Raw genomic sequence first — 19,740 nt, forward strand, 5'->3', positions numbered from 1 at the left:
TCCGGATTAGAGTCCACCGCTCCTAACCACTATGCAACACTGCCTCTCAATAAATAACGCTCGCCAGCCGGCACCATGTTGAGGACCGATAAGGAAATAGTCTCGTCTCTGTCCTCAAACAAACATGACGGCGCTTAGTGTCTTTTTATGGAAAGTTGTGGAAAAATTTTCAGCTGACCCTGCCTGTGAAAGCTCATACAGAGACCGATTTGGACTGACATGTTGAAGCTTTAAATAGGTGCATGGGTTGCTTTGAGTGGGGGAAGACATGGAAACCAGACCCCCCATCTCTCCAGCTGGCCAGCCTGCCAGGATTATTCCCACTGCTGCCCGGCCTTTGGCAGCTGCTAGCGCTTGAATTGCATACATAGAAACTTAATAAGGTTAAGCCGGACAGTAATAGAACAAGCTGACACTAGGCAAGGGGATTGAAGCAGTTCTATGCCTCCCCAGTGAGGGGGGAAAAGAGTTACGCTTGAGACCAAAGGCATGCCAATAAAGATGGACCTCGCAAGAGTAATACGGGAGCTTACTATGTACTACGAGCACAACGAGACACATTTTGTTGCCTCCAAGATGGAAATTAATGGTAGCTTCTGATGTTTATTCCGGGCTGTCATGGTGGCCCATTCACCTGACAGTCAGAAAACAGCGTTAAAACCAACGTTGGCCCTCAATCGTCAAATTCGCAACCGTCAACTGAAAACCCGTCAGCTTTTGCAAAATGTTTATTGGAGTGACAAATGGCCTGCTCCAGGTGATGACACCAAATTCTTGGGTATGCAGAAGTGATTCAGCCTGACTCAAGCTCCAAAATCTGAATTTGGGAATGGAATTCTAATTTAGGTTACTTGAATTGTTTGATACATTTCCTTCCGTTCAACATTTAAAATAATCTATGAATGCACGACCCTGTTAATTCTCTAAGGCAATTTATGCATGACTGTTTCCTTGTGGTCACCCCACAAATTACTTCGGGGATTTGCTTTGATTGTGCTTGCATTTTCTGACCGTCAGAGATCGACTTGTACTTCTTGGGGGTTTTGGCATGTTTTCTGCGAGTTTTCTGGATGCTGGCTAAACACAAATCCAGCAAACGCGGGCAAAACGTGCGGGGAGAGTGAGACGACCTCTGATGGTTGGAAAATGCAAGCATAATCACAGCAAAGCCCCAGAGGAGTTGGTGGGGTGACCGCGAGGAAACAACCATGCATGAATGGTCTAAATGTTTCTTCGCTTCTGATTTTGCCATTTCTTTTGACGAGAAGAGGCATTTTGTAGAAGGCAGTCAGCAGTAGTTTTTCTCCTTCCCTTTTTGTTGGTCATGCTACGTCTGTAGAAAACAAAGAATTTATTTACTTGTTCACCAGCTACCTATAACAAAGAATTTATACCGGTAGATAGAACAAAGCAATCCCTGCCTTCTGCCTCTGAAGAAATTCAGTAAGAATTTGACATCTGCCTTAGGAAAATTTGCATCCACACCTTCCCAGGCTAAAAAAATGTAAAAGCCCCACTTCAATCTGGATTAAGAAAACTGACCCTAGAGGGTATCCCCTTTTTTCACAAAACTTTATTTTATGGAATACAGCGTACAGAGAAAATAAATTCAGACTTCAATGATGGTTTAATTTGGATTTGAACAGATTAGTGTCAATAAAGATTGTCCAGCCTTTCACTGACCACAGGGATTTATTCTCGTACTCTCTTCTCCCCCCCCAGGAACGTAACATTGGTGTCATGGTGGACCAAACATGGAAAAAAAGGTTTATTGGGCTTGACAGCTGTGGCCAGGTAGTCTTTCTCACTTGGCTCAGCAAGTGCTTTATCTGTGAATTGTAAAAATGTTGAGATTTGGTAGGCGTCTCATGCGGATGTCATTAATGGGGGGGTATGGCTTGGAGGCAGATAATATACAGTCTCTTTTACATTCCAGAATGGTGGTACTGGATGGAGCAGGAGAGTCGTAGATCCACAAATACCAAAGTATCTTCTCATCTTGCTCTGTCAAAAGCAAAAATAAATGTTGTGATTTATGATGACAGGATTTTTATTTTATTTTTTAAACTAATATAATTGGTAATGGAAGAATGCATCCGCAGATGATCGTAGTGATGCCTGATAAATGGATCCAACTGGTGTTCTCACTTTGCATTTGCAATCCAAAGAAATATCATTTAGGTTCGGCTTCCAAGGTTAACAAATAACGCTTGGCTCAGATTTTGATTCACTTTATGAATGCAGGATCTTAAACCACGTAAACTCCTGTATTTTATGCTGGATTATTTGGCCATCAGAGTAGGGTTGCCAATCTCCAGGTGGCAGCTGGAGATCTCCTTCTATTATAACTGACCTCCAGGCCACAGAGATCAGTTTACCTGGAGAAAATGGCTGCTTTGGAAGGTGGACTCTATGGCATTATACCCCATTGAAGTCCATCCCCTCCCCAAATCTCCCCCTCTTCAAGCTCCACCCCCAAAATCTCCAGGTATTTCCCAACCCGGAGATGGCAACCCTACATCAGAGCAAAATTATATATTGCTTCTGGGTATCTAAACAGCCACATGAGGAAAAGCGGCCTGTTATATCCCAGTCTTGTCAGATCTCTGAAGTTAAGCAGGGTTGGTACTTGGAGGGGAGACTGCTGAGGAAGACTCTGCAGAGGAAGGCAACGGCAAGCCACCTCTGCTTCTCAGATCTCGGAACCTAAGCAGGGTCTGTACTTGGACGGGAGACCCCCAAGGAAGACTCTGCAGAGGAAGGCGACAGGAAACCCCCTCTGCTTCTCACTTGCCTTGAAAAGCCCCTCGTTGGGGTCACCGTAAGTCACCAAAAGTCAGTTGCAACTGGATGGCACTTACATATAGAACAGCCAACAAATGACAGAATGATAAATATCAGAGTGGATTCACTATCGCATGTTTTTAAATCCCATTGAATTCAAAGTAAGAAAGTTAAGCAAGGTGAGCAAAATTTTGGTTTTATGTTTTTAATCTTTAATGTGCATATAACATTGATGGTAGCAAGATTCTTGGAAACCTCTCTGGGAGTCCTGCGCCCGGCTCCTCCACAAAGTTAGACTTAATCAAACGGGTTACATAGCACTTTAAGACTTAAAGATTTTAACTAGTTTATTGATATTTTATCGTTTAAAGATTATATTTAAACCATTTATTACTGTATTTAAAAGATCTATGCCAATAAAGGTGTGAATGAATGAATGAATGAATGAATGAATGTTTTCTTCTCCCATTTGCTATCAGCGGCTCAGATGAACAAGGCGCTACTTTCGCTGAATTGTCCCTCGTTTGTCAGCTTGTTGTGTGTGTCAAGAACCGTCAAGTCACAGCCGACTTATAGCAACCTCGGTGAGGGGCTTCCAAGGCAAGTGAGAAGTAGGGGTGGTTTGCTATTGCTTTCCTCTGTGGGTCTCCCTTTCAAGTACCCACCCTGCTTAGCTGCCGAGATCTGACAAGGTAGGGCTATACCATGCTGCCTTCCCTCCCATGGCTTGCCACATGCTTGTATCATGCCGTTCTTTCAAGGCTCTCTTGGTGTTTTCATGGAATCATAGAGTTGGAAGGGTCATCTAGTCCAACCTCCTGCACAATGCAGGAAATTCACAACTACCTCCCCCCCACACCCCCAGTGACCCGTATTCCATGCCCAGAAGATGACCAAGGTGCCCTCCCTCTCATGATCTGCTTAAGGTCATAGAATCAGCATTGCTGACAGATGGCCATCTAGTCTCTGCTTAACCGCTCTGTTAGAAAATTCTTCCTAATGTCTAGACAGAATAATATCTAGAATAATAATGTCTAGACTGGTGTCAGTGAAACCAACAAGGTTCTATAACGCCATGTGTGAGACGCCAAGTGTTCTCCACAGCCACACATGCAGACGCTGATTCACCCTGTTCACGGCCCGCTTGTATTAAAAATCAGTACAGTTCTATCTACAAGAGCCAGTGTGGTGTAGTGGTTAAGGTGTCAGACTAGGACCTGGGAAACCCAGGTTTGAATACCCACTCGCACCATGGAAACGTGCTGGGTGACCTTGGGCCAGTCACACACTCTCACACACTCTAGCCTGATCCTGGCTAGTATTTGGATGGGAGACCTCCAAGGAATACCAAGGTCCTGACGCAGAGACAGGCAATGTCAAACCACCTTCAAATGTCTCTTGCCTTAAAAACCCTACAGGGTCCCCATAAGTTGGCTGTGACTTGACAGCAACCCCCCCCCCAAAAAAAAACATCTCTATCACCAAACAAGAGCAACTGATAAAGACAGACACCATGGTAGCGCCAAGCTGTTGCTGGCAGCAGGTAGATAAAAGCTGTTAATTTGACGAGCCAAAGAAATGCCCCCCTTAAGAACTTACCGAACTGTGTGTGTCTTGAGAAATCTGCTTAGACAGACATGATGTGCCTCACAAAAGCTGTGGAATAACACATGATTGATACAGTGTTAAAGCGGATAAAAAGGAAGTTCCCAGGTATATTGCAATGATTCTTTAATACCAAAAGCACTGACTCCCTATTGCAGTGGGATTGGCTTCATTTATTTATTTATTTTAAGAACGTAAGAACATCAGAAAAGCCCTGCTGGATCAGACCCAGGCCCAGCAAGTCCAGCAGTCTTTTCACACAGTGGCCAACCAGGTGCCTCTAGGAAGCCCCCAAACAAGATGACTGCAGCAGCACCATCCTGCCTGTGTTCCACCGCACCCAAAATAATAGGCATGCTCCTCTGATCCTACAGAGAATAGGTATGCATCATGACTAGTATCCATTTTGACTAGTAGCCATGAATAGCCCTCTCCTCCATGAACATGTCCACACCCCACTTAAAGCCTTCCAAGTTGGCAGCCATCACCACATCCTGGGGCATGGAGTCCCACAATTGGACTATGAGTTGTGAGAATAAATTTTTCTTTGTTTATTTAATTCGTCAACTCCCCTTTCTCCCCAATGGGGATGCAAAGCAGCTTATATCATTCTTCTCTCCTCCAATTTATCCTAGAGATAGTGAGAGCTGGTTGCATTCACCTTTAAATTTAGCCAAACCCCACTGAATAGGTTTCAGAGGGGAGCCATGATGGTCGGTCGTAGAACAGCTTGATTTGAGTCCGGTAGCATCTTAGAGACCAAGAAGATTTTCAGCGTATACGCTTTCGAGAATCAAAGCTCCTGGGAAGGTAGGGTTGCCAACTCTAAGCTGGGAAATACCTGGAGATTTTGGAGGTGAAGCCTGAGGAGGGTGGGGTTTGGAGAGGGGAGGGGTTTCCTGGGAGCTTTGATTCTCAAAAGATTGTATGCCGAAAATCTCATTTGCCTAGTGCCCACCAAGTGGAGTAGTTTTCTGCTCGGACAGAGGTGCTTACCCTCATAATTGATGCAGCCGTTGGAGTCTTCCTGCCCTTTCAACAGTTCTTCTACATCTTCTTCTTTCATCTTCTCACCTAAATTTCAGGGAGACAAGGGTTACCTTCCACTCACAGGCTGTCATAAGTGGCCATAAAAATGCATGAGATTCCAGTCATCAGTCCCTTTCATTCACAAACAATATCACAGTTGAGAAGATTTCCCCAATGTTGTGTCATGTAAACACCTTGGAGCAGATGAGTTGACTGCCCTGCACTAAAATAGGTCCTTAAGTCCAAAATGAGGCATCTGTGAACACTTCATGTTAACTCAGGAATCCTGAGGGTAGGGTTGCCAACTCTAGGCTGGGAAATACCTGGAGATTTTGGAGGAGAAGCCTGAGGAGGGTGGGGTTTGGAGAGGGGAGGGGTTTCAATGGGTTATAATACCAGAGAGTCCACCTTCCAAAATGGCCATTTTCTCCAGGTGAACTGATCTCTGTCACCTGAGGATCAGTTGTAATAGCAGGAGATCTTCAGCCATTACCTGGAGGTTGGCAACCATACCTGAGGGTGTAATCAAACCTGTAGTAGCAAACTGTTCTCTTGTTGGGGGTATAAGAACATAAAGAGCCCTGCTGGATCAGACCAGTGAGGATTCCTCTAGTCCAGGATCCTGTCTCACAAAGGCGAACCAGTTCCTCTGGAGGTCCAACCATAGGACATAGAGTAGGGTTGCCAGCCCCGGGTTGGGAAGGAAGGGACTTCAGTGGGGTATAATGCCATAGAGTCCACCCTCCAAAGCAGCCATTTCCTCCAAGGGATCTGATCTCTGTAGTCTGGAGATCAACTGTAATACCAGGAGATCTCCAGGCCCCACCTGGAGGTTGGAAAACTCAACATACAGACGAAGCCTTCCTGTGATAACCTAAGTAAGAGCCCTCCTGGATCAGACCAGTGGTCTATCTAATCCAGCACCCGTCTCACACAGTGGCCAACCAGTTCCTCTGAAGGCCCTACAACAGGGCACAGAGGGCAAGGCCTTCCCCTGATATGGCCTCCTGACTCTGGGATTCAGAAGTTTACTGCATCTGAACGTGGAGGTTCCCTTTAGTCACCAAGGCTAGCAGCCACTGATAGACTTCTCCTCCATGAACCTGTCCAATCCCCTTTAAAGCCATCTATAGCTGTGGCCATCCCTACATCCTCTGGCAACCAGTTCCACCTATACCATGAACAAATAAGCTCCTGTCTCTTCTTTATCTGTTATAAAGCCAATGGACCTCTGTCTGAAGTCTGGGCACCCCCTCAGATTCTCTGGCATCTCTTACCCAGGGTGGCCAGCACGTGACGGAGCTCAGCACCCATCACCGTCCCGTTGCCCTCCTTGTCGAAGACACGCAGACCCTCAACGAAGTCCTCAAAGCTCCCCTGGTCCTTGTTGTTGGCAGCGGCCTGCATCATGGGCAGGAACTCGTCGAACCCGATTTTCTTAGCATTCATCTCTGTAAAAACATTATAAGAGTCTTTATTGGCCTACATTTGCGATATTTTAAGGAATCCTTTCAAAGTTCCATGCTGGAATTTTGACTAGACTCCTTATCACAACTATGTTGTCTTCTTGCTCTTCGCTTGTGCAATACGTCAGGATAAAAATATTAAGGGAATAAAGACAGGAGAAACCGAAGTCAGATCCCCAAATACGGTAGTCTTGTCCCATGCTGCCTTCGAACATATTTATTAAGCAGTTGTATGAAACAAAAACTTCTTCACTCGTCCCTGAAGATAAATCTTCACCAGATTTTAAGACCCACACAATGGCAACTTTGGAATAAACAACAGGCAGATGTAAGGGAGACAAGACGCTGGCAGCTGTCTTACCCTCGTTGCTGGGGTTCCCTAGGATTTTCTTGACTTCGGCATTGGTGGGGTTCTGTCCCAGAGCACGGATGACGTCTCCGACCTGGCTGAGGGTGATCTTGCTTTCGCCGGTCCTGTCAAAGAGGAGGAAGGCCTCCTTGAAGTCTGCAAGAAGGGAATGCCAGAGTTACCAAAGCCAAACAGCTGATCCGTGTCCTTGTTCATATCCAAGATTCTTTGCAGTCAAGACTTTGACCCACAGCCTCAAACAAACCTGCATTAGACTCCTCTCCCATCTCCTACCCAAAGCAACTCTCAACATCTCTTGGTGATGGAAAGTGCCGTCAAGTTGCAGCTGACTTATGGTGACCCCAAAGGGGTTTTCAAGGCAAGAGACGTTCAGAGGTAGTTTGTCATTGGCTGCCTCTGTGTAGTGACCCTGGACTTCCTTGGTGGTCTTCCATCCAAGTTGTTACTAGAGCCAACCCTGCTTTGCTTCAAAGATCTGATGATATCAGACTAGCCGGGGTCATCCCGTTTAGGGCATCAGCATTGTTTAGCTGAGCTATATTTACGGAGGACCCAGAAGAATCCCATTTTTTAAGATAAATGTGATTTGTAAGAGTTATAATTTTCCCTGTATGACTTAAGTTATATGCATAGTAGTTCAGTTATTCCCTTTTTGTGCCCAGAAACTTAAGAACATAAGAAAAGCCCTGCTGGATCAGACCCAGGCCCACCAACTCCAGCAGTCTGTTTACACAGTGGCCGACCAGGAAGCCCCCAAACAAGACGACTGCAGCAGCACCGTCCTGCCTGTGTTCCACAGCACCTCATAGAACAGGCCTGCTCCTCTGATCCTGGAGAGAATAGGTGTGCAACATGACTAGTATCCATTTGCACTATGGCACACGAGTGTTGGATGGATAATGCATGTGGAGGGCACATTGAATGTTTGAAGCACTATATAAATGTGAAGTATCATTCTATAAAGAAATGAGTCTGTGTACAACAAACCAGTAAACATCATTATATGCAGCTCCCATGTTGAGTAGTCTCCATCTTACTGAAACTTTCCCCCAATTAGGCAAAATGGCGCATCATGTACATTGGCATATTGTGTACTAGTCTGCAACAGCTTATAATGCCATTTCCCCCCCTGAAGTCACATTGCTCTTCCCCAAACCATTAGGTTATGCCATGTATGTAAAAGCTTCCAGCCTTAGAAGAAGAAGAAGAGTTGGTTTTTCCATGCCGACTTTCTCTACCACTTAAGCAAGAATCAAACGGGCTTACAATCACTTTCTCTTCCCCTCCCCACAACATACACCCTGTGAGGTACTGTAGGTGGGGCTGAAAGAGCTCTAAGAAAGCTGTGACTAGCCCAAGGTCACCCAGCTGGCTTCATGTGGAGGAGTGGGGAATCGAACCCAGTTCACCAGATTAGAGTCCGCCGCTCTTCACCACTACACCACGCTGTCTCTCCCAGCTGTCTCTTAGGACAGACGTGGAAATCTGTCACCCAACGATGAGGCTCCATCCATTTTCCTCGGGAGCACGTGAAGTGGGGCTATTCTCGGTGCCCTCGCCGGCCCTCCTTATACTGCCTGGAGGAGCTTCTCTGCTCTCCTTGAAATGGCTGTGCTGGGCAGGTGGTGGCCGGACAGTAACACGATCAACCTGCTATTAATCCCCTTATGATCTGAGGCACGGAGGCCTGCAGCCTGGGATAAAACCCAAGCTGCAAGTTCTCTCCTCTTGCAGCTCATAAAAACTGTGGACTTGGAGTGTTGGAAACAGCGAGCGATTTCCCCAGGGGCTGCGAAAACCTGAACCCCCATTTCCTCGTCGCTGGAGAGCCGGCATGGCGTAGTGGTTAAAAGCAGTGGTTTGGAGCGGTGCACTCTGATCTGGAGAACCGGGTTCGATTCCCAGCTCCTCCACATGAGTGGTGGAGGCTAATCTAGTGAACTGGGTTGGTTTCCCCACTCCTCCACATGAAGCCAGCTGGGTGACCTTGGGCTAGTCACAGCTCTCTTAGAGCTCTCCCAGCCCCACCTACCTCACAGGGTGTCTGTTGTGGGGAGGGGAAGGGAAGGTGATTGTAAGCCGGTTGGATTCTTCCTTAAGTAGTAGAGAAAGTCAGCATATAAAAACCAACTCTTCTTCTTTTTAAATTGGTCTTTGCTTCAAACTGGCTTCTCTCTCCACACATCTGCCCTATGTATAAATTTAGCTGGTTTGAAGGGAAACTTCTGTGCATCTGATAAAGTGAACTCTGACCATTTTTAAACTATAAAGGGCTACTGAGATCTTTTTTATTTTGCTGCAGTGGGAGTAACATTGCTACGCTTCTGGAAATTAAAAAAAAAAATCCTCATTACAGCCAGCTCGTTGATCATGAATATCCACTTTCACAGAAGTGAACTTTAAAAATCCCCGTCTTTCAGCTGTGGCCAAACTCCTCTTATTGGCGGGTTAATTCAACTGGTGGGAAATGGATCGCCACGTGCCCCCAAGTAATACGGGATCAGCTGTCGGTTCTTGTATACATGTAACCGCTGTAGCCTGTAAATTATACTTCAGCATATTCTCAGACTTCCTTTTGATCACTGTGCCACTTAATCCGTTTCACAACAGGTGGAAATGGTTGAAATAGTTCCCCCCAATGCCAGGAACGTGTCTCCTCTGCTCTGCACATAAAGACACTGCAACGGATGCCGTTTTCCTTTGGGGTCGCAATGCGACTACAGATGCTTTTGCATTAGCTAGAACTGGGGGCACACAAGAATTGGGGAGGGGGGATTAAAATTCTACCACAAATCGCTCCCTCCAGGATATGCTAAGCCATAGGTTCTCAACCTTTTTGAAGTGTGACCCATTTCTAAACTTCCTCTACTTTGGGGGGTGGGGTCGACTGGTGGTAACTCCCTAACAGTTTTCACACATAACCCCCCCCCAAAAGCAAGGAATCTCATAAGTTGCCCACATTTGCCTCTCCTCTCCCAGCTGACTCTGACCCAGCTGGGAGAAAGCCACAGGCCACTCTGGGGTAGGGTTGCCAACCTCCAGGTACTAGCTGGAGATCTGCTCTTACAACTGATCTCCAGCTGACAGAGATCAGTTCCCCTGGAGAAAATGGCCACTTTGGCAATTGGGCTCTATGGCATCGAAGTCCCTCCCCTCCCCAAATCCCACCCACCTCAGGCTCCACCCCAAAAACCTCCCGCCAATGGCAAGGAGGAACCTGGCAACCCTCCTCTGCGAGTCCTGATCTAGTTTGGGAACTATTGCTGTGAGAAATTAGGGGATTTGGCAGGCTGATCTGTCCCCCCCCCCCAACCGCCACTTGCTTTCCCCCATTACTGACACTCAGCCACTCATGACATTTGGGCCTTCTTTCCACCCTCATCACTCTGGTTTATTTTAGTATTTTTTTTTACCAACTTTGGATTAATTTACATCTATTTCTCTGCACAGCCCTGGGGAATAACCCGAGTGTGCAGGAGCCCTGCCTTGTTTATGGATGACCCCATAGGGCTGCTGTTATCATCCGCACAGGGGCCAGCCACTTCGCTATGAGATACATTCACAAATTCAGAACAGTGGACCCCCCAGGGCTGAACAGGGGCAGTGGATTCTTACCTCACCACAGTTGCCGATTTCCTGCATTTTCCATATCTCCTAGCTCTAATCAAACTGATTACAATCTGCATGGCACCTCTGCATCCTGGGTCCTTTCTTTGCAACACCCCTGTCACCTTCTGACTGGGATATAAGGACTCAGGGGTCTCTATTTAGGGGAGGGGCCGTGGCTCAGTGGTAGAGCATCTGCTTGGCATGCAGAAGGTCCCAGGTTCAATCCCCGACATCTCCAGTTAAAGGGACTAGGCAAGTGGGTGATGTGAAAGACCTCCGCCTGAGACCCTGGAGAGCTGCTGCCAGTCTGAGTAGACAATACTGACTTTGATGGACCAAGGGGGGGGGGTCTGATTCAGGATAAGGCAGCTTCATGTGTTCATGTGTGTGCATTCCAACCTATATCTGATGAAGGGAGCTTTGACAGGGAGCAATTTTCCTCCAGGCCAGATTGGCCAGGGATCCTGGAGGGTTTTTGTTGCCATCTTCTGGGCATAGAGTAGGGGTCACTGGGGGTGTGGTGGGGAGGTAGTTCTGAGTTTCCTGCATTGTGCAGGGGGTTGGACTAGATTACCCTGGTGGTCCCTTCCAATTCTATGATTCTCAAATGCTCATACCCCAGAAATCTCCGTCTCTATGGTGCTACTGGACTCGAAGCTAGCTGTTAGATACAGTCATTCAGAATGACTCCCCATGTACAACCAAGACTGGGATTCTCATCAGAGCTCCTCTTACTGTTAGAAAGCAGCACTAAAAAACAGCAGCCAATTCTGAAACAAGACCTGCTGTGTGTCTCTTCTCTCCCCCACTCCATGTCTACTTTCTCCTCTTTTTTGTTTCTCCTTATCAGATTGGAACTATTTACAGCTGCAATATATTTTTCCATTAAAGAAATTTCATACTGTTTGTACTGCTTCACCTATCATACTTGGTACTGCTGGTAAAGATTCTTTACCAGTTCTTCAAAGAATGTCAGTTTCAGTGGCTACTTTGAAGAAATGACCATGATTTCAAGTCTAACTTAGGTTTCCTTCTGCCAAGACTATGGGACCTGCAGGAAGCATAACACTTCTTCAAGTCCATGTACATTTTCCACACAATAACAAGTGCAGGTAATGCACAAAGCCAGTTATCAGCATTCACAAGGGGCAGGTCCTATGGAATCAAGGGCCTTTTATGCATGGCTGTTTCCCTCGAGGTCAGTCTCCCCCTTCCAACAACTTCAGGGGCTTCGTTTTGATTATGCAGGCATTTTCCAACCTTCAGAGAACACCTCACTCCCCCCTGCATGTTTTCCCTGCATTTTCTGGATTCGTGTTTAGCCAGCATCCCAAAAATGCAGGGAAAACATGCAGAAACACTTGGGGAGAGTGAGGTGACCTCTGCAGGATGGAAAATGCATGCACAATCAAAACAAAGCCCCAAAGTAGTGGGGAGAGGGTGATCGCAAGGAAAACAGCCATGCATAAAAGGCCCAGTAATCTTTCCAAAATACTGGCTATTCCTTGATTTCTCTTTGCAGCAGAGTGGAGAATGTTAATATTCAGCTGTGCTGAGTGCTGGCATTGACCATGAATCTAATGCGAAAAACATTTTATTCCTTTTTAGACCCGCACCAAAGCAGAGTTATACCTTCTAGCCCCCACTGGCTTCAAAGGACTTAGAAGGATTTAACTCGGGATTACCCTGTTAGGTCTTTTATGCATGGCTGTTTCTCTCGCCGCCACCCCTACGACCACTTTGGGTCTTTGTGTTGATTACGCAGGCCGTTTCCGACTGTCAGAAGTTGCCTCGATCTCCCCCTGCGTTTCCCCATGTTTTGAGGGACCCGTTTCATCTCAGATTGGAAAATGTGGGCAAAACATGGGGAAACACAGGGCGGGTGGAGAGCGAGGCGACGATCGGAAACGGCAGGCATACTCAAAACAAAGACCCAAAGTCGTTGGAGGGGTGACCGCGAGGGAAACAGCCGCGCATGAGAGACCTTAGGGTCCCGTTATTGACCAAGGAGGGGTTTTGTTTTTATCGGAAGATTAATCAATTCAAATAAAATGTTATCACAATGTCATTCATCTTTTAGAGTACTTAAATGACAGGGGTGAGGATGGCTGTCTGACAAACAAGTCATTTATTAGTGGGGGCGGGGGAAGAATTGCTATCTGAATCGTATGCTCAGATAATGCTTTAAGCCTAATTTTTAAGCAGTGAAAGCTTCATTTTCTCTGGAATGCTTCCTGAAAGAAGTGGCATGTATGTATTGACTGGACAGTCCAGAATCCTTCATCTACTTATAGTAGGGTTGCCAGCTCCGGGTTGGGAAATACCTGGAGATTTTGGGGGTGGAGCCTGAGGAGTTTGGGGAGAGGAGGGGAGGGACTTCAATGCCATAGCCTTCACCTTCTGAAGCAGACATTTTTTCCAGGTGAACTGATCTTTGTCACCTGGAGCTCAGTTGTAATAGTGGGAGATCTCTAGCCACTACCTGGAGATTAGCATCCCTAACTTACTTATAGGCATCCTTAAAAAAAAAACCTCTGTTTCCTTCTTTCAGTTAACCCCCTGCTCACCACCCCCTGCCTTCCTACACTGCCTGAAACAGAAGACAACATGCTGGGTGAACTTTGCTTTCCCGCGCTCAGCTCCTAACTTGGACACCTGAGGAAATGCCTAGGCACTTTGCTGTCTAGCTGGGACACATCCATCTGGTTCAGTTCGAGTCAATGAGGTTTTACAGTTTATACCAGCGGACATATTCCAAGGATGTTGTGTATGAAAACACCTCTGCATGTGCTCACTGGCTAACCCTATAACACTCACCATCCTGCTGATCCTTGGAGAACTCGATCTGTGAGAGAGAAATTAATCACAAAAAAACCCTTAAAAAAAAGAGACTTCTTGGAATGTAAAGCCTCCAGCTTTTCTCTTGAGGCTTCTTGCCAAGATGCACAATCGGATAAGTCATTCTCTTTTCCCCCCTCAAGAGTTGTTAAGATGCCATCAGATTGCTAACGGGGTGATTCCTACGTAAACTAATGAGCAACCGCAATGGTTGTACTTTGCAGTGAATCATAATACACACAGAGTTGAATTTGTATTCCACTTACCAGCAATCTGATCAGCGCTGAAGGACTGCAGTTGGCAAAAGAGAGAGAGAAAAGGAAACAACTAGTACTGTTGAAAGAAATGCATTGACAGAAAAAAAAAAGTAGGCTACACCCTTCAACTGATGCCTGTCTACTGGAGTTAACTGGACCACAAATGTAACTGTTAGTTCTTAGTAAATAGCCATTAAACATGGTACTTGTTAAAATTTGAATTGCGCTATTAAGTATCTGTAACAATCATGGAAACAAGTACAGTGTGACCTCTAATCTAATGGATCGATTACCTTTTTTACAAGACAGACAGAGAGAGAACAGCACTTCATTTTGTTACAAACAGAACCTTAAGATAATTGGAAACAGCACTGCATACAATCAGCATATTTACAGGAACTGGTACATTTAGGAACAAGATTCGAGTCCAGTAGCACCTTAAAAACCAACAAGATTTCCAGAGTATAAGCTTTCAAGAGTCAAAACTGCCTTAATTAGATATCTTTAAGGAGCGACTGGAATCAAAGCTTGTTCTTTCACTGCAGACCAACACAACCACCCACTTGAAATTACATTTAAGCACGAATTCTTTCCGTTAACTCTTCATCGGAATAGTGTTCTTTTTATCACCAGAGTCTTGTGCATTTGTATAAAGTGCACACATATTTTAGTAAATATAACGTACTACTGCTACGAACTACTGGTTAAGACTTTATAGGAAATGTGCAAGCGAAGAAGACACCATTGCCCAAAGATTTCAGTCAGCTTCCCGTTTACTCTTAAAGATCAGCCACTGCACAGCCAGACATTCCCGGCTGACTCTGCAGAACTTAAAAGGTCTTGTGAACCCACCATGATTCAGAAAGTTGGAAGGGAAGAGTAGCAGCAGCAGCAACGAGGCGGGCGGAATTGGCCGCGAGCTGTCTGAATCCCTGAGAGTGGTCCTGCCTTTCTGGCCTGCCGCCTTCTTATTTAAGCGGGGGGCCGTGACGTGGGGGGAAGGATTAAGTGTCAGCCAGGTGGCCACTCCCCCCTTGGAGAGTTTTGTAGCTTTCTTAGGGCAAAGGGGAAGAGGGATCTGTTTCTTGATGGACCGCGTTCGAGGGGCTATTTTTAGGAGGCCAACGAGAGGCAGGGACCGGGCCGCCACTCGCCCGCATTCGAATCCCGTCAGCACTTTTAGGTCTGTGACATAAAGATGGAATATTCCTTATCTAGTCTTCTTGGCTTCTGTTTTGAGTAGGATGTCTGTTTAAGGGACTCTCCAGACAGCGGGGTGCCACGTGGTTGGGTGAAAATTTCACTTGGGTTTAACATCTCCAGCATTAAGCGAGAACAGTGTTTGCTGGCCAACGGATTTAATCCTGACTTATCACATGCCAGTGGAAGTATCTCCCTTGCGTTCTGCCAGATCAGTCAGTTGTTTAATTTCGTTCCTTGGACACCGATGTGTCAAATCCATTCTAAAAACACTATAGCTTGGCTAAACTGGTTTGGGGGCTGCAGTCTTGCCCTGGGCCCCACACTGGAATCCCACTGAAGATAATGGATCAAAGCACATGCAGTTAGGGGCAGGATTGCACACTCAAGCTTGCACTACAGGGTCTCCATGAGGAATACCCCTCCCTGCGTTCTCCTACAGTGGTATGCATACCACACCTAATCCCATCACGCCTGCTATTCACATTTACATACTGTTAACATTTACATACTAATGCTTGTCTGAATTCACTCTCCTCTACTTAAAGGCAGATGGATTCACTTTCTAGCTGTACCTGAAGAAGTGAGCTGTGGCTCATGAAAGCTCATACCCTGCCAGAAAATATTTTTGTTAGTCTTTAAGGTGCTACTGGACTCTTGCTCTTTTCTATTACTGCAGACAGACTAACACGGCTACCCACTGTGAATTATCTCCTACAGTGGGTTTTCTTACAATACACAGATCAAGCCTGTACAGGTTTATGTGGGAATCAGTCCACCAGGACTTTGATCAAGGGTGTTGAACACATGAAGCTGCCTTCCACTGAATCAGACCCTGGGTCCATTAAAGTCAGTATTGTCTACTCAGACCGGCAGCGGCTCTCCAGGGTCTCAGGCAGAGGTCTTTCACATCACCTACTTGCCTAGTCCCTTTATCTGGCGATGCCGTGGGATTGAACCTAGGACCTTCTGCATGCCAAGCAGATGCTCTACCACTGAGCCATGGCCCCTCCCCAATTGGGTTGCCAATCTCAAGGTGGCACCCTGGGCCCCATCTTTGGACTGGGGAGGGACGTCAGTGGTGTATAATGCCATAGAGTCCACCTTTTCTCAAGCAGCCATTTTCTCCAGGGGAACTGATCTTTATCTGTTGGAGATCAGTTGAAATAGCAGGAGATCGCCAGACTCGTATTTGGTAATTTGCTTGCTGATTGACTGAATAGTTCTTGTCATATTTGCAGTCCATCTCAACTCCTAGTGAGAAAGGCAGACTATAGATGAAACTAATAATAATAATAATAATAACTCTCCCATTATTAGCTATATATATATATAGCTAATCAGCTCCAAGATGGGAAATTCATGGAGGTTTGGGTGGGGCTCCATTTTCTCCAGGGGATATGCATTCTGTAGTCTGGACTGGAGATCAGTTGTAATTTCATGAGATCTCCAGGCCTTACCTGGTGCTTGGTAACCCTCCCTAAATCCCACCCTCCTCAGGCTCTGCCCTGAAAATCTCCAGGTATTTCCCAACTCTGAGCTGGCAACTCTAAACAAGGTGGGAAACATATATAATATTTTTTAAATGACGCTAATACTGTTCTGCAAATACTGCTATTAAGCAACACAAGAGGGAAAGTATTTGGAAGTGGGAGGAGAGAGCAGACATGTAGGTGCCAAAGCCAAACAAATCAGCTGTTAAGGCCTTTTGATATTTTTGCACTGGGGGATTAGAGTATGATGAAGATGGTGCCATTGTAAACAAAGTAGGGGCCGGAGAGGTTCCTGAATTTCTGCACAACTCAACACCCCCCACCCCTATTTCCGCTGCTGCGATGCTACCTCCTCCCTGGTGTGTGGTGGGCTACTAAACAGGCTGAAGGAAAAGCATCCTGTTCCTTTAATAGAGGCTAAATGGGATGTCAGTTACCCAGTGATGTTACCTGCCTTCACGTCATGAAAAGCTTCACCTCTCTATTTCTGCAAATCAAGACTCTGCTAAAGGCACAGGATATTTTTGGCTCCAGCTTGTTGGCAATCCTAAAAGCCCCTAAAGGCTAGAAATTTATGTATTTATGACCACTGAGGAAGACCTATTCAGGCCGAAATGGGTATGGTCAAGCATTGGTCATTTACGTTGATTATATCAACTCTGTATAAGAATTTTACAACTGATTTTTATGTATAACCTGTATTCCAGGCCCTGTGTTTTTAACAACTGTGTACACTTTACAACAAATGTAATTATTTTGTTATATTTTATGGTTTGTAGCTCAACCGTTGAAGCTCTGTCCACCCCTAAAATATCCAGGAATTTCCCAACCCGGACCTGGCAACCCTAAGGATGGCCCAGGCTAGCCCTGTCTCCTTAGATGTTGGAAGCTAAGCAGGTTCAGGTTAGTACTTGGATGGGAGACCACCAAGGAAGTCCAGGGTCGCTATGCAGAGGCGGGCAATGGCAAAACCACCTTTGAACGTCTCTTGCCTTGAAAATTCTACGGGGTCGCCAGAAGTCAGCTGTGACTTGATGGCCAAAAAAAGAGAATGTGGATATGATTACAGTAGAAATCCCATAGGAAGCCAATATTAGCTGCAGTTAATTTGTTCCCTTGGTTTCAGAGGGACTTTATGCAGGAGTACGTGGATAAATGAGGATAAATGAGGCTTACTCTCAGGAAAGTGTGCACAGGATTGCAGTCGCAACGAATCATAGCTATTTCAGGGTCAGTACCTATAGACTAACAGGGCCTCTTGTTATTTGCTAGTTTTCCTTAAGCCTTTCTTAAGATAAAGTGCTTTGGGACTAAAATCTTCTGAACCAGTAAGAAATGTGGGAAGGGGCAAATGAATCTGAGAATCCCTCCCCACCTCTGAAAAAAATCCTCTTTGGGATTTTCTAAATTCTCGGTGACCGAAGCAAGCGATTTCCTTGACTCACTATTTCTTTAACTCACTCAATCTTTTAACAGGCAGGTTTTCCTGCGCACTGGGAGAGTCACCTGAATACGTAGCCACCCCAACCTTGATTCAGCCTAGTTCTGCCGCTGTTGCGATTGGCTCAAGGGCCAGTCATGTGACTATTAGTTATGGTGATGCAACTTCCATCCTTCTGGGAACCATCGAATTTCTAAAATACTAGGGTTCCCAACCTCCAGGTAGGGGCTGGAGATCTCTCGGAATTACAACTGACCTTCAGACAATAAAGGTCAATTCCCCTAGAGCAGTGGTTCCCAACCTTTTTTTGACCAGGGACCACTAGGACTTTTTGGTTCGGTGCAGGGACCCCAAGGTTCAAAATAAAAATTCAGAGAATTTGAAAATAAACTTTAATCATAACGGTTAGTTAAACAGTAAACTTAGAATAATATTTGAATATGTTTTTTTAATAATAGAGAACTTTTAATTGAAAATATTAATTTATTATGGGTTTATAACTTTGTTTCGTGGACCTTAATTTAGTTCTCGCGGACCCCTGGGGGTCCATGGACCCCCGGTTGGGAACTAGTGCCCTAGAGGAAATGCCTGCTTTGGAGGGGGCGCTCTATGTAGGGATGCCCGCAACCACGTGGGACCTGGGGATCCCCCAAAATTACAGTTCACCTGCAGACTACAGAGATCTGTTCCCCTGGAGAAAATGGATACTTTGGAGGGTGCACTTTATGACCTCACTGAGGCCCCTCCCCTCCTTAAACCCTGCCCTCCCCAGGCTCCACCCCCAAATCTCCAGGTTGGGAAATACCTTAAGAAGTACACATAGATCAGTTGGCAACTTTAAGAAGTACACAAAGATCTGTTCTGGACTGCTGCTGAGTTACATTATAGAACTAGTGTCCTAGTAAGCAACTTGTAACTGGATCCAGCTACAATGATAAGCTTCCTAAAACTGCATAGAGATTTCAGTCCTTTACATCAGAAAGGGCTGATTTTATATTTAATGCAATATTTACAAGGGCTGATTTTATATTTAGTGTAATATTTAAATGGATGACTTTTTAGTAAGCAGCTCAGAAGGAAACTCTCAAGCATTTCTAATCTCTTCCTAAATCTGGGTGTGTGTATGTGTGGCGTTCCTAAATCTACAAGGTGTAAAATGAGGAAGAAACATTTTGAAGCGCTCTCCAAGGATCTGATTGTCCTGTTCTGCCTCCCTGTGGCCAAGTCGAGGCATTAACAAAATTCAAGCTCCTTGTCGCTTAAAACAAAGCAAGACGAACCAAACCCAATCTTGCTCCGGTCTGTATCCAGTGTGAGAGCCAAATATAGTGTCTTCAAGGAAGAGGCTTGAAGTCTGCTCTCTCCTTACATGTTACATGCCTCTTTGGTCTGTTTCTAAATATATATATCCAGCCCTCCTGCTTCAAAATCTTGCTTCTTCCATTACATGATCAGGCAGGTTAAACTTTCAGCCTTGGCTAGAACATGCAGCTCTACCGTCAAGGTCCCTTCGCCTGATCTGACAAACCTTCCAGGCACCATGGGGTTGCCAGCCTCCAGGTAGGGCCTGGAGAGCTCCCAAAATTTCAACTGATCTTCAGACAACAGAGACCGGTTCCCATACATAACCATGTATGCATGGTTAAAT

The 19,740-nt window shown here is 45.7% G+C and overlaps 1 protein-coding gene across 1 annotated transcript; it reads right to left on the minus strand.

The window, feature by feature from the left end:
* Nucleotides 1-1,987: 1,987 nt before the first annotated feature.
* MYL1 (myosin light chain 1) lies at nt 1,988-14,882 on the minus strand. The gene is made up of 7 exons (XM_056861585.1): nt 14,811-14,882; nt 13,968-13,992; nt 7,246-7,389; nt 6,696-6,869; nt 5,386-5,463; nt 4,384-4,440; nt 1,988-2,004 (listed from the first exon to the last, which is right to left on the minus strand). The coding sequence occupies exons 1-6, from the start codon at nt 14,811-14,813 to the stop codon at nt 4,412-4,414; spliced, it is 453 nt and encodes a 150-aa protein (XP_056717563.1). The 5' UTR covers nt 14,814-14,882; the 3' UTR covers nt 1,988-2,004; nt 4,384-4,411.
* Between the last annotated feature and the right edge of the window lie 4,858 nt (nt 14,883-19,740).

The sequence above is a fragment of the Euleptes europaea genome, chromosome 15, assembly GCF_029931775.1.
Source record: "Euleptes europaea isolate rEulEur1 chromosome 15, rEulEur1.hap1, whole genome shotgun sequence".
In the NCBI taxonomy this organism is placed as follows: domain Eukaryota; kingdom Metazoa; phylum Chordata; class Lepidosauria; order Squamata; family Sphaerodactylidae; genus Euleptes; species Euleptes europaea.